The sequence below is a fragment of the Mixophyes fleayi genome, chromosome 7 (genome assembly GCF_038048845.1).
Source record: "Mixophyes fleayi isolate aMixFle1 chromosome 7, aMixFle1.hap1, whole genome shotgun sequence".
Classification (NCBI taxonomy): Eukaryota; Metazoa; Chordata; class Amphibia; order Anura; family Limnodynastidae; genus Mixophyes; species Mixophyes fleayi.
Window position 1 is genome coordinate 83,745,633 of NC_134408.1, and position 14,117 is coordinate 83,759,749.

A 14,117-nucleotide genomic window follows, 5' to 3' on the forward strand; every position below is an offset into this window, starting at 1 on the left:
GATCACTGGGGCTAACACATTACAGTGAATAGATTTCACAGAATTTGGTGCAAAGAACACATCACTAGCAGTTTGAGTTTTCACCCTCCAAACAGCAGGATAGTAATTCCTTTGGTTTAGAGGTGAAAAAAGCTGGCAAAGCGTGCTAGTTTGCAAACAGCAAAAGATTGGCAAATAGTAAATTTACCCTATAATATCCTCCTTTGAAAAGTACAGTGAAACTGTAGATAGCTACTCCACAAGAACTGGTATTTGCAGTCACTGTAGATTAGAAAGATTTGAATATATTCTTAGCAAAACAGAACATACAAGTCTATTGGCATTAATGACTAAGCATGTTAGGATGTTGATTCATGAAATTGACCAGTTTTCCAAAATGGTTAAGGAATGAATTTTCCTCCATCTCAAGGCAAATCAGGTCATGTTTTATTGCTTTGTACTTTTTGCCTTCCTCTGAATCAACCTGGTTTTTTTTTGTAAATAAAAGGTTGAACTTGATGGGAGTATGTATTTTTTCAATCTTAGCAACCATATGAATATGTAGCATTTATGTATAGGCACTAAATACTTTAATGAGATTATAATTTTTCCATTAAAACATTGATACTATAAGAAAAAAAAACAAAATCAAGCATTAATGAATTTGGTATATCTTCTTTATTGTGTGTCCCTCTACTCAACAACCATATAAAAAGTTTACAAAGATAGATAACGCCTGTCAACTGTATTTCAGTCATTCCATCTATGTCTAATGACTAATAATGAACATGTCATCAAGAAGATGAATGCCAGCAATAATTGTGAACAGGAGACAAACATTTTTCTTTTGTTGTGAAACTTTTTTTTATTACATTTTGTTCATACTCGCCAGTACTTCTTTGGCACATAGTTTTAGAGTGGAAACATGTTAATTTTTAGCACCATGATGTCTGATCTTTGAACTTCCCTTCTATTTTAGTGGTCTTGGCCAGCAAAGACGGGAAAATATAGAAAGCACCTATAAAAACTGAATGTCTTTGATCAATCAATTCTAGACAATACATGCTATACAAAATACTATCTGTGATTGACAAATTGCTTTAGAGGCCAGATATTAGCTGTACAGTGTTGAATTGAGCTAAGTCATTATTTCTCTGCCTCATCAAACTCTCCCTACATTCTGTCCATGATGAGGTAGTTGAAACATGGAAGTTCTTTTCGGTATGTTGTGAACTTCATCTTGGTTAGAAAGATGGGTGGAGTTTGATGCATAGATTGATCAGTGCTTTGCAAGTTGGCAAAATATGTAGAAGGTACATTACACAGTATTTTCAGTAATGAATTTTTACTTTTTATAGCACCATTCAGATATTTTCAAAATAAGACATTTGTACAAAAAATAGAGCAAAAGCATTTAGTTTGTGTTATAGCAAAAATATAGCCCTCTCCATCCAATTATCCCTTTTTTCCACAATGTTTGGAAAATAAATTACTGGTACACAGTTTATTTTGCTGACACAATTACAAGAGGGAAAGAAATGGAGTGTTGATCATTTGCTGTGATTTAAAATTAAGTAAAACCCTAAATTTACAAAAAGCATACAGGCCCCACTTCAACACCGAATTCTTGATCTGATCCACCAATATCCATAGGTGCAATATCCACAATAGGCAACCTCATGGTTTTGCGTGTTCTATACTCAAATACTGTTCGGCTCCATTCTCCTGTGTGTTTCTGTAAATAAAACAATTTGAAAATGATAAATAGACAAACAATATTGTTTATATGAAGCAAAACAATGTTAATTTTAGTTTAATTTTAATGCCTTTTAAAGAATCTAAATACTCAATCTAGATGCACTATAAAGCTCTTCAAGGAAAGGGCCAAAGAGGACAGATATGTCATAGGCATTTTGTTAACCTCACAAATGTCTGTAGGTACCTCTGTAGATTAATATGAGTAATAAATGCAAAAACAGTTAATAAAAGCTTATGCATATTTAAAGTTTAGATTATAAATTTAAACTACACAATCAACCAGCCAAAGTAGGTATCTAGAAATGAGGGTCTTATCTGCAAACAAATCAGATCAACTCCATGTTGTTATGAGCTTGGAGCAGATTTGAGCTCTGTATACTGCTAGAATGATTGGATGGTTAAAAGCTCATTCAGCATAATTGGGAGAAGAGAATTGTTAATCATTTTGGATGGAGAGGTCATTTATACCTTTATGAGAGAAACTGATCTTTATAGACCATACTAAATATATATTCGTAGAAATGTGTAATCAAATAGAGAAAATGTAGGATATAATATACTCACAGTGCAACCATCTTCCAAAACAGTGTATGTGAATTTGCTATTTCCTTCAGCTTTGAGCTCACTTTCAGTAGAGCTCATGAATTTTAGAGCCTTCTTAACATTTCCGTTCTGTCCATCCATGTATGCAATACTATTCTTGCAGTGGTAGGTGATATTCTGATAGCCTCTGCTGGACAGAATTCTGAGGAATGCCATCTGAACATCAGAAACATCTTCTGGGAACTCTGGATTGCCATAGCTAAACTAGAATATAGACACAGTAATTGTTAAAATCAAATCTCAGTATATTATCTAAACTGTGTTTAAATACCATATGGCAAGAATCCTCTTTGATGGGAAACATATGTTTGTTTATCTGCTAGACTGCGCAAATGATTATTTTGTACATGTCAATATTTCTAAGTACATACATTTCATCTGTCAGTCTACTTCTGTAAAGAAATAGGGATCTATTTTGTAACGTTACTATTACTATCTATCTACCTTAAAATCCAATCAACACAGAGTATATTATATATAGTAATATCTAAAGATAATATCCAAGGAAAAAGGCAATGTAAGAAAGGGAGAAAATGACAGTTTTCACCAGATCTTCTTCCTATTTAACAAATCCCCAGGCCGATGATGACTATGACCAGGTATCGCTAATGATAGCTTTTGCTTGGGTCTCTGGCAAAATCTAAGATTGTACTGCCACTATCCTCCTATTGCCATTGCCATCTCAGGATGGCGGTAGTAAAGGTTCTGGACAAGAAAAAGTGTTTTATTATGTATATAAACATCTGTCTTAATTTAATGGCATGGAAAAAAATATTTGTTTAAATTTTGTTTATGCATTTATTTTTTTGCACAAATGTGGAACTGGAAGCCCAAGTGCTATAAGCCAGCTTATGCATGCACATAGTGTATGCTTCCACTATGGCCTGGTGAAGTGCTATATGTTCAGCCTTACTGCTGCCAGACAGTATTTCCAGGTGATGTGTATCATTCAGCTTAACTAGTGAAAATGTATTGTTAAATAGCAAGATCTTCTGCAATAAGTGGCAACAGAAAATCTCTCTTCTCACCATTAAATTACAGATATACCCCTGAGTATTAGAGTATTCAAAGAGTGTACTTTTTTAATATTCAATATTTGCATCAATAATTTGTATTCCCTCTATAAAGACTGCCCCACTCTGTCAGCATTAGGTTAACACTATATCATTATAAGTTTCTCGTAGACTGTACTATAGTTGAGTACAATTTTAAAATGCACGTTCAAACATCTTGGGGGTCATAAAAACAACTTTGTTTGCTACTGATGTCAGGGAAAACAATATTTTACTTGAATGTTTCTTTTAATCTTACCTGGAAACCACCATTCATAGATTCACCAAACCAAACATGTTTTTTATCACTTCCAGAGCTGGTGTACCATTTCTTTTGTGGGATACTACTGGGATTGGCATTTACACAAGTTTCACCAGTTTCCATGTTGCAGAACACTTTAATTGCATCCATTTTGCAACCTTGGTTTGGGTCAATCCAATATTCTCCTACAATCAGAAAATAAGACAAAAACTTCATGATTGTATACTTATAAGTGGTGGTGACAGATACTGGGGCTTCTATAACAGAAAGGTGCAATAGTCACAATTGTAGGTTGTGATAGATATGTTCGAAAATTATATGATCACCATAATATAGACAGGGTTAGAATGTTGACAATGATATCTACAGTATTATTAGGATGACAACTGAATGTAGACAGTATTATGAAGTCAACACATCGAATATAGACAGTATTATAAGGTCAACAATAATATCCCTAACAGTAACCATATAATACTGTCTACATTTGAATAGTTGACCTAGTAATTCTGTTTACATTAGAATTGGCAACCTAATAATACTGACTACATTTCATTTGTTGACCTAATAATACGGTCGATATTCGAATTGTGGATCTACTGAAATTGTCAACATTAAAATTAACGATCTAATAATACTGTTCACCATGTGAATTGTCTATCTAATAACACTGTCGATACTTGAATCGTTGATCTACTGTTGGCGACTTTCTGAATGTCGACCAATGGAATGTCTAACCATCGGCTACATATCCAATTGTAAAACAGACCATAGCAACCAATCAGTTTTTCTTATTTTTATAATATAGCTTACATAATGAAAACAAACACCAGGTATATATTGTTTATAGCTTATCGGTGCACATAGTATTAAATAAACTAATTAGTGTTTTCAAACTAAAAGAATATTGTGACGAAACGAATTTGATAACACCTTAACCAGCCTGTCCCTTGTTTCTCACAAAATGTGGATTATAGCATGTACTTTTATAGACCTTGCTTTTGTTCTCCAGCTCAACAGAGTACAACTCCAGTGTCTAATTACATGTGGATAAGGGGACAGTGTAGCTCATTATAAATATGTATATTTTTTGTTGTATATTGTTGATATTGCAGTGAAGCTGTTATTAATTATCCTTAAAGTGAAACGAGGGGTTATGTGTAAGGATCAGGTTACAGGATACAGGGGATGGGGAAGCCAAATTGGTATCCATTGTTCCTCCACAGGACTAGTCCAGACAGTTTGACTGCAAGCAAGGAGCTTCTGTGGAAGCACAGCTCATCTCCACTCCCCCTTCAACCCCCTAGTCCAGCACTCACCAATATTTAAGAAGGAGAGAACCAGGAGTTGCCCAGGGAGGGAAAAACACTATGGAAATTTGACCCTAGATATAATGAGCAGCTCCAGGGTAGGGGAGGGGATGTTCATTCTGTTATTTGATTCCTGGAAGGTGCAAGATCTGGTGTTGAGTTGCCGTTCTCTACCAGTGAAATACATTGGCAGATCCATGGGCCGTCAAGTCAAGACAGCCAGGTGACTGTAACTCCTTAAGGCTGGTGGTGTAAGAGACAGATAATGTGGTGAACCTGCCTGGCATTTATTTACTGTGTGTATATAATATTCTAGTGATTGTTTTTATTACAATAAATGTATTGATGTACTTTTCTAACTGCATTTGCCTGAGTGACTATACAAACACTAGAAGGTACTGGGTAGGCTTCCCTGGCATAGTAAGGCCCCCCTGGGTGGCCAGCCAGGGTGAAGTGGGTAGAAATTGTCCAGAACAACTGGTATATTCACAAAATATTTCTATCCAAATGTTACATTTTAATCAACATATCCCCCCCCCTGCCCCCTCAAATAGCAGAACTATGGAAGTCCAATAACAGGGATCTTCAAAGTTTGGGAGCACTCATTACCCCCTGCATTGCATCACATCTTCTGTCTGTCATAGGATATTTGTAACCCAAACCCTAACTGGACAGGGGAAGGGAAATGTTGATTAAAATGTAACATTTTGGTGGGAATAGCCTTTACTGTACTGTGCAAAGTGAATGAAATTAATCTTCCATTTTTCAAATTATAAGATAAAATGTCCATTGTCTTAGAATGTATAAACAAGTAGACATCTATATGAAAAATGTTCCTCTTAGGAGAAATGAAATGGAATACCATGGTAAAACTAATTATTATGGTATAAAATTATAGTCCAAAAACCTTTTTCATGAGGACCATGCATCAATTGTTGGTGGTTTATAAAACCCAAAGACAAATCTTGACGTGCCTTGATGCTTTTACCTCTTTTTCCTGCATGTTTGAACAATACTTACCACTCTTCAATTCTGGGTGACAAAATTTGAGGTCACGGCAGTTACGCACTGGATTCTTTCTTGTGCCATCAGGACTGATTATGTTTTCTATCTGGCTGTTGATTGATTTCAGTGAAGACATAATCTCAGAAGTACTAGTTGCATCAAATGCTTGGTCACCATAGTATGGGGATATTGGCCCTTTCTCACCGTCCGATCCCCTGTCACTGCAACAAGGACCAGGTGGGCCAGGAGGTCCAGGATGCCCTGGAGGTCCAGGCTGCCCATTGACTCCCTATGAAAAAGGGCACAATGATATAATTACAGTGCTTGATATACGTTCATTTGTAACAAGTTTAATATGATAGCAAAGATACATAAACTAGTAGGAATACATTTTCGATGTCTATATCTATGACAATTCAATAACAACATATAAATATGCTATAGATGTTCAGTTGTCATGTGTACAGTATGCAGCTATTGAGGCTTATTTTATTTTGAGTTGGAAGTATGCATGTTTTTTTTTTTTAGGTATAAAATCATACTTGCCTACTCTCCCAGAATGTACGGGAGGCTCCTGAACTTTGAAGGCCCTCTCGGACTTCCGTAAAAACAGGTGGCGTGTTCAGTGTCACAATTTGTATCTTAATAGCTTTGCCCCTATTGTGCGATACTGCGAGTCGTGTCATTACACAGCAGGTGGCTGGGCCATGGTGATGTGATCACAGCCCCACAGCCCCTCACACTTTCTACCTGAACTCCCCTCTGGAATCTCCTGGAGTGGAGCAATAAAAAGTTGGCAAATATGCCTAAACTATGCATTACATACCAGTCATGCGTGCAAAAATGACTTGCGCCCGCATGCAAAGTCGGTTGCATATAATGCTAGCGCCTTACGCTTAGAGAGGAGATACAGGGGTGGAAAGGGGTGGACAGGAGTAAGCCCAGTAAGAGTGTGTTCCTGTAAATACGACAAAGTTATAACTGAATACAAAAGCATATGCGCCTCTCAGGAGGCATATCTCGTGTGTGCTCGACACTTGGTGCAAAATACAAATACTGAGAACGATGAAGATCAGCAGCTGCTTATGATTCTCTGATTGTATCTGAACCACTCTCCCTGATAGTATATAAATCATTAGTGTAGCTGCTGTACTTTATGAAGTTGTGGCTCTTTATTCACATTACTTAACTGATATTGGCAATTTTACCAGGACAGTTAAGAATATTCCGGTTTGACTTTTAAAGGGGAAGACAACAGATATTTGCATTTAATTGAAGTTTAATTGAAGTTGTTTATTTGTACTTTTATTTTGTATTTCTGTCTGTTTTTAGTTATATTTAACAAAATAGCATTTATTTATACCGCTTTTCCAGACACTAATCTATCTTATGTATATGACACTCCCTTAAAATATTATATTATGTAGAAACTGAGTAATATGATTTTAGCATTCACTGTTATACAGCTTTCATACTGCCACCCCGGCAATATCCCGGGTTTTTCAAGCCGGGTTTTTTGTACCTCTGTAATGTGGGATATCAGCTACATCAGACACCCAAATAAATACACAGCACTGCACTTTAATCAGGACAAGTAACCTTTAAAGGGAAATATACTCTATCTATTAGCATGATTTATATATATAAAAAAGTACAATAGTGATGGTATGCCTTCTCTATATATCTCCAATCATGTATACCCAATGGTATATTTATGTATGAAATAGCCATTAATAAAATTTCTGTAAACTGCCCTTCTTTTCATATACATTCTTAGTATTCTCCTGCTTTAAATCCTCCAGAGACAGGCAGACAGCCAATCATCTTGTTTTCTGTGCAACCCGGGTTGAAAAACCCGGGTTGCACCATTCATAGTGCAGGCAACCCGGGTCCGACCCGGGAATTATGCCTCGATAAATCCCGGATTGAAGACCCGGGTTTTTAGACCCGGGATTTTTGACTTGTACCATTCATACTGCACCAAGACCCGGGTCGTTTGAGCTCGCCCCGGGAAAACCCGGGATTTTGGGGCAGTATGAATAGGGTATTAGCATGGCCAAGTCAAATCTCTATGTTTTATGACTCCTGGCGTAAACCAAGCGTGTATGCTACTGTTTTTTACTGTTACTAGCGTAAACCTGCTGCACATACCACTATTGCAGAGCTGGACACACTTTGAGATATATCTGACTCAATATACACATGTAATTGTGGGTTTTTTTCGGCTCTATTTTTCGCCTTTCCATTTTGATGTAACGTGTCAAACTTTACTTGTGCCCCTTATATCAACTTAAATTTAAACAAGGAAATTACCACATTTTAATACCAAATTCATGTCATTCTTACAAGCAAAACCATTTTTCATATTAACAATCTTATTTTTACCTCTGAACCGGTATCTCCTTTGTTTCCACGGGGACCTGGAGGGCCAAGGGGTCCTGGATATCCGCTAGTGCCATCTTTACCTGCAGCACCATTATTGCCTGGTGGCCCCTAACACAGTAACATATAGCGTATTAAGTAATTGTTCAGCTCTTATTCTTAACGAAGCATAAACATTTGTAAACAAAAAATGTGAGCAATGGTATACTCACTCTAGGGCCTTGAGGACCAGGAGATCCAGCAGTACCCTGCTCTCCGGAAGAACCCTAATATGGAAAGTTCAATTTGTCAATTAATGCAGAAAAATCGACCTAATCAATTAAAACAAAAATAATTTGGGAGTTTTCAATAGTACAATATCTCTCAATATCTGTACTGTTAACCACAGGTGACTTAGTTCCTTAAATAAAATATAAGTAAAATATCTATTTATTTGTTGAGTGATACTGGACAGGTACATGTTTGGTTTGGTTTTAGTGGATTCTCTATTAAATATAAATATACAATGGGGCAAACTGAAGGTCACATACAACTTGTTGGGAGATGTTAGACAGCTCTAATGTAACAAGTATATGTACTGTAGTACATTACATGCAATATGCCATAGTCTTTTATCGAAATGGGTCATTTTTGAAAAGTTTCTATATATGATGTTCTAAATTAAAAAAACAACTATAAATTTTGTAAACTTGAAGGAATATACTTACAGGAGGACCTGGCAGGCCAGGGTTGCCAGGGAATCCACGATGACCTTTAATTCCATTGGTACCACGTTCACCGGTTTCACCCTTGTCACCCCGTGTGCCTTGGGAACCCTAAAAAATACATTAAAATGTACCTTTACCAAGTAAATTAATGGAAAACAGTTATTATCCCTCTTTATATAATGTTATACATATATATTTTATATTATACATATTTTATTAAAGACATGCTTAAAGTAACTTACAGGAGCACCACGAGCACCAGCAGGACCAGAAGGACCAGCAGGACCAGAAGGACCCTGTAAAATTTAGAATTGTTAAATTAATAATGTCATGTAACTTAGCAGACAGATTACTAAATCTTACAATTTGCTGCAATCTGTGATATGTTGCACCACTATTTTTTTTTATCATATGGGTTCTTAAGGAATTTCATAATGTGGCAAGGTTTCATATCATGTAATGTGGCAAATCATTGCTTATTGGACTGGATTTTAAATTTCTCCTGGGTTCAACTTCTAATAAAATGGAAACAAGTTGTATGTCTCCTATTCATGAAGATTCCTTGTAAAAACATCTGTTAAAGAGTATCTACACCTAAAGGATGATATGTTATATGGAAAAATTCAATATGTGTTATCTATTCAAGAGTGCTCAAATATTATGCATGCATAAACAATGTACCACCACACTTACCTCTCAAGTCTCAATAGAAACCAAAAATAAGAGGATTTATGTACTTACGTTAAATCCGTTTCTCTGATACCGTCATAACATAACATCCACTGCCACCGCTAAGGGATCTCTTGCCCTTGCACAAAACCTCAGAACCTTTCTGTTGTGTCTGGAGGCCATGAGATCTATGTCCGGGAGACCCCACCTCTGAACCAGAGACTGGAAAACTTCTGGATGGAGTGACCACTCCCCCGGCATCATCTGGTTTCGACTTAGGTAGTCGGCCTCCCAATATCTTATTCCTGGAATGTATACTGCCGATATCGCTGGAACATGCTGTTCTGCCCAAACCAGAATTTGAGCTGCAATTATCATTGCCGCTGCACTCCTGGTTCCTCCCTGCCTGTTGACTAATGCCACGGCCGTGGCATTGTCAGACTGAACTCTAACAGGATGGCCCTGGAGGAGGGACTGGGCCCCCCGGAGAGCCAAAAGAATAGCCTTCAACTCTAGCACGTTTATTGACATGGCTGATTCCTGAACTGACCAAAACCCCTGGAGCCGGAGGTGCAGTAATACCGCCCCCCAACCCTTCAGGCTGGCGTCCGTCGTGGCTATGATCCATGACCATGGAGCGAAGGACCTGCCCATTGTCATGTGATCCTGAATCAGCCACCACTGGAGTGATTCTCTCGTCCTCGGGAATAGAGAGATCCTTTGGAGATCTAAGCGTAGGTGGGATCCCGACCATTTCGTCAACAGATCCCACTGAAAACATTGAGAATGAGCTCGACCAAAGGGGATGGTCTTGAAGGAGGCCACCATCTTTCCCAGCAGCCGCATGCACAAGTGCATTGAGGGGCTGGGGGAAGACAAGACCTGAGTTGTTATGTTCTGAATAGAACTGCCCTTCTCAACAGGAAGGAATACCCTCTGCTGGCTGGTATCCATAATGAGCCCTAGGAAAACCATGCATTGACACGGAACCAACTGGGATTTCTTTAAATTTATTAGCCATCCATGGCCCTCGAGAACCGCCAAGGTGAGGGATAAGTGATGACGTAGGCCATTTTCTGTGGAGGATTTGATGAGCAGGTCGTCTAAATAAGGCACAACCTGAACTCCCTGAAGGTGAAGACATGCTGCCATCACTGACATGATCTTCGTGAAAACCCTTGGTGCTGTTGCGAGGCCAAAGGGGAGGGCCTGAAACTGATAGTGAAAGGATCCCACCGAGAATCTTAGGAGGGACTGATGGTGGATCCAAATGGGGATGTGAAGGTATACGTCTTTTATGTCTATGGACGCCATAAACTGATCCTTCTCTAAGCCGTTTATTACCGACCTTAGGGATTCCATCCGAAATTTGTCCACCCGTAAGTGCACATTGAGGCCCTTTAGGTTTAGGATGGGACGAAAGGAGCCGCCTGGCTTCTTGACCAGAAACAGGTTTGAATAAAACCCCTGTCCCTTCTGGAAATCTGGGACCCTGCAGATAACTCTTTGAGAAAGAAGAGAGGCGACACAATCCTGTATCGCCTGCCTTCGTGATGGATCTCGGGGTAGCGGAGTGAGAAAGAAACAATGTGGGGCTGGTCCCCGCAAGTGTATCCTGTACCCTTTTGAAATGATACCCCGGATCCAAGGATCTTGGGAGGACGCTGCCCACTGTTCCTGAAACAAAGACTGACGTCCCCCCACTGGCGCCCCCTCCGGAACAGAGTGATCATCAGGACGCAGGCTTCTCCTGGGTCTTGGAGGCCTGGTGCCTAGCTGCAAACGAGCATCTCCCCCTGGCAGAGGAGCCTCGAGAATTGGGCTGTCTGCCTCTAAAGGAGTGTCCTCTAGGAAAGGAGGTTCCCCGAAAGGGCTGACGAAAAGAGCTGACCCGAGGGTTCCGGCTCCTGCTAGGGAATACTGGCAAGGAAGTGCTTTTGCCTCCAGTTGCCTGGGAGATCAGGGTATCCAATACCGGGCCGAACAAACCTGCTGCTGAAAAAGGAATGGTTGCCACGGACTTTTTTGATTCCGCATCTCCTTCCCAGGATTTCATCCATAACGTTCTTCTTGCTGAGATAGAGGCAGCCTGAATAGAAGAGGATACAGCCGCTGTGTTCTGGGCCGCCTCATGAAGTTACCCTGATGCCTCCTTCAAATGCAAAGCCAGGGGAAGTAACTCAGAGTCCTGTAATGCCTCTGCCAGCTGGTCTGCCCATGCTTCCATGGCTCTAGCAACCCAAGCTGAAGCAAATGTGGGCCTAAAGGAAGAACCCGCAGCCGCAAATATAGATTTCAGCTGGGATTCCACTCTGCGGTCATTAACATCCTGCAGAGATGCAGACCCTGGGGCTGGGAGTAAAGTGTGTTTGGCCAATCGGGCTATTGGAATATCCACTTTTGGAATACTCTCCAAGCGAACCACATCCTCTTCCTGCAAGGGGTACAGGGAAGAGAACCTTTTGGGAACAGTGAATCTTTTATCAGGCTGTTTCCAGGCTCCTTCTGCAATATCCTTAAGTTCAACGGAAGGGGGAAAACGGATAGCCTTTCTTTTGGCCTTCTTAAAAAGATTTCTGTCTCTAGGAGTAGGATCCTCCGGTTCTGGGAGGTCCAATGCCTGTCTAACTGCTAAAACCAAATCGTTAATAAATTGGCTTCTAGAGCTTTCTTCCTGTCCCAAAGGAAGAACCTGGTCAGGATCAGAATTAACTTCCCCCTCTTCCTCTGAAAACCCCTCACAATCTGACAGGACCATAAGGGTATTATCAGATCTGGGGCGCTTTCTTCTAGCAGGCGGAATGTTTGGGGATTCAAGCAACTGGTTCAGTTTATCCAAACCCTTTATAAATGCTGTGGACCATGGCGGGTCTGTAGGGACAGTGGCTTGATCCGTCTGTAATGAGGAAGGTCCTGGTATAGACGTTCCGCTACAACCAGAGGAAGCAGGGAGGCCCAACGGTGTACTTGGATTATTAGCCACCGAAGTTGCCACACTAGACCACAATTGATTGGATTGAAAAACCATCTGTGCTAAAGAGGAAACCGACTGTGTCAGGGAGGCCACCCAGGCCGGTTCCTCCGATGGAGGGGCTGAAACCTGTTGGGTTTGCGCAGGGGGGACCCCCACTTCACAAACAGAGCAGAGCGCCGACGGGTCCTTCTGCCCACAAGGTAATTTTACATGACATTTTGAACATGTGAAATATTTTGCCATAGGGCCCTTTCCCTTATCTGACATTTCTAATAAAGGAAGGCACACCAAACACACCGACTAGAGAGAGAGATATAAATGTGTGGAGAGAAAAGAATAAACTACAAGAATCAACTGATCTAAATATAAAAGTTGTACTTGTAATATTTTAAAACACAAAATAATACATAAGCAGGTAGGAGAACTATAATATAAATCTACTAGCCCACTTGTACACAGCAATATCAGAAAATGTGTTTAAATAAATTAGATACTCAGCCCATAGACCAAACAGGGGAGAAGTCCAACAGCAGGTCATGGTGCCTGCTCCCTCAGCTCTGTTCTCTCTTCCCGGGCTTCTCCTTGGCGCTAGAAGACTGGGACAGACCATCTCTCTCTCTGGAAGGGGGGGAGCTCTATGTATTAACTCCCTCTCTTCAGTAATGCTGCTTCTGCAGCGACTCTGTGGCCAATAGAAAAAATAAAAAGAATTCTGTGGCAGAGTAGTGGAGACCTCCAGGGGAGGTCTCCGGAGCGGAAGATACCCGATGCCCCCTCCTATGCATGAGGGCGGATCCAGGTATAGCCCCCTTCTTTTCCTGCAGCGCCTCTGTGCCCTTCCGAAAATCCAAGATGGCCACCGCCATAAGAAACATCCGATAACCGGCGCTCTATGCCTGCAGTGGCAGCGCCGGTTATCGGGGAGGCTCCAGGAGTGACAGCGGTCCTGTGAGACCACTTGTCACTCCCAATTCAGACACTCGTTCTTGCTGTCCCTGTCAGTGAGAGCCGCTGGCTCCCAACTGACAGGGGAGTGCCTGCCGCTGTTCTGCTGTGAGTGTGTTCTCTATAGTAGAACACACTCCAGCGCTGCCACCTGTAAAAAAATGAATAAAAAACGAAAATAATGAAATAAAAAAATAAATTTACACTAAGCACTAAAAAACACTGCCCAACTCTGCGGGCACCTAAAAAAAACTGAACAAGAGGGGGCAGGGGGATTGTAGAGAGGAAGGGTCTGTCGGCAGTACTAAAGTTAACTAGTTAGGTGCCAACTCCCCCAAGCTCCCTCCACGACCCCCATGGTAAGCAGTGTCCCCCAGACTGGACGAAAGAGAAATATACATTTACAAAACGGCAATAGTAACCAACAAGACCTGCCCTATGTTGCACCATGGGTATTAGCTGTGCCTATAT

The 14,117-nt window shown here is 40.3% G+C and overlaps 1 protein-coding gene across 1 annotated transcript in view; it reads right to left on the minus strand.

Moving 5' to 3' along the window:
- Positions 1-638: 638 nt before the first annotated feature.
- COL3A1 (collagen type III alpha 1 chain) overlaps positions 639-14,117 on the minus strand; it is a 115,937-nt gene continuing 102,458 nt past the window's right edge. The window contains exons 44-51 of the mRNA XM_075180053.1: positions 9,301-9,354; positions 9,059-9,166; positions 8,564-8,617; positions 8,355-8,462; positions 5,985-6,258; positions 3,652-3,839; positions 2,302-2,544; positions 639-1,714 (exon numbers count right to left, since the gene is read on the minus strand). Coding sequence (XP_075036154.1) covers positions 1,568-1,714; positions 2,302-2,544; positions 3,652-3,839; positions 5,985-6,258; positions 8,355-8,462; positions 8,564-8,617; positions 9,059-9,166; positions 9,301-9,354 — 1,176 coding nt within the window. The 3' untranslated portion in view covers positions 639-1,567. The remainder of the gene's footprint in view (positions 1,715-2,301; positions 2,545-3,651; positions 3,840-5,984; positions 6,259-8,354; positions 8,463-8,563; positions 8,618-9,058; positions 9,167-9,300; positions 9,355-14,117) is intronic.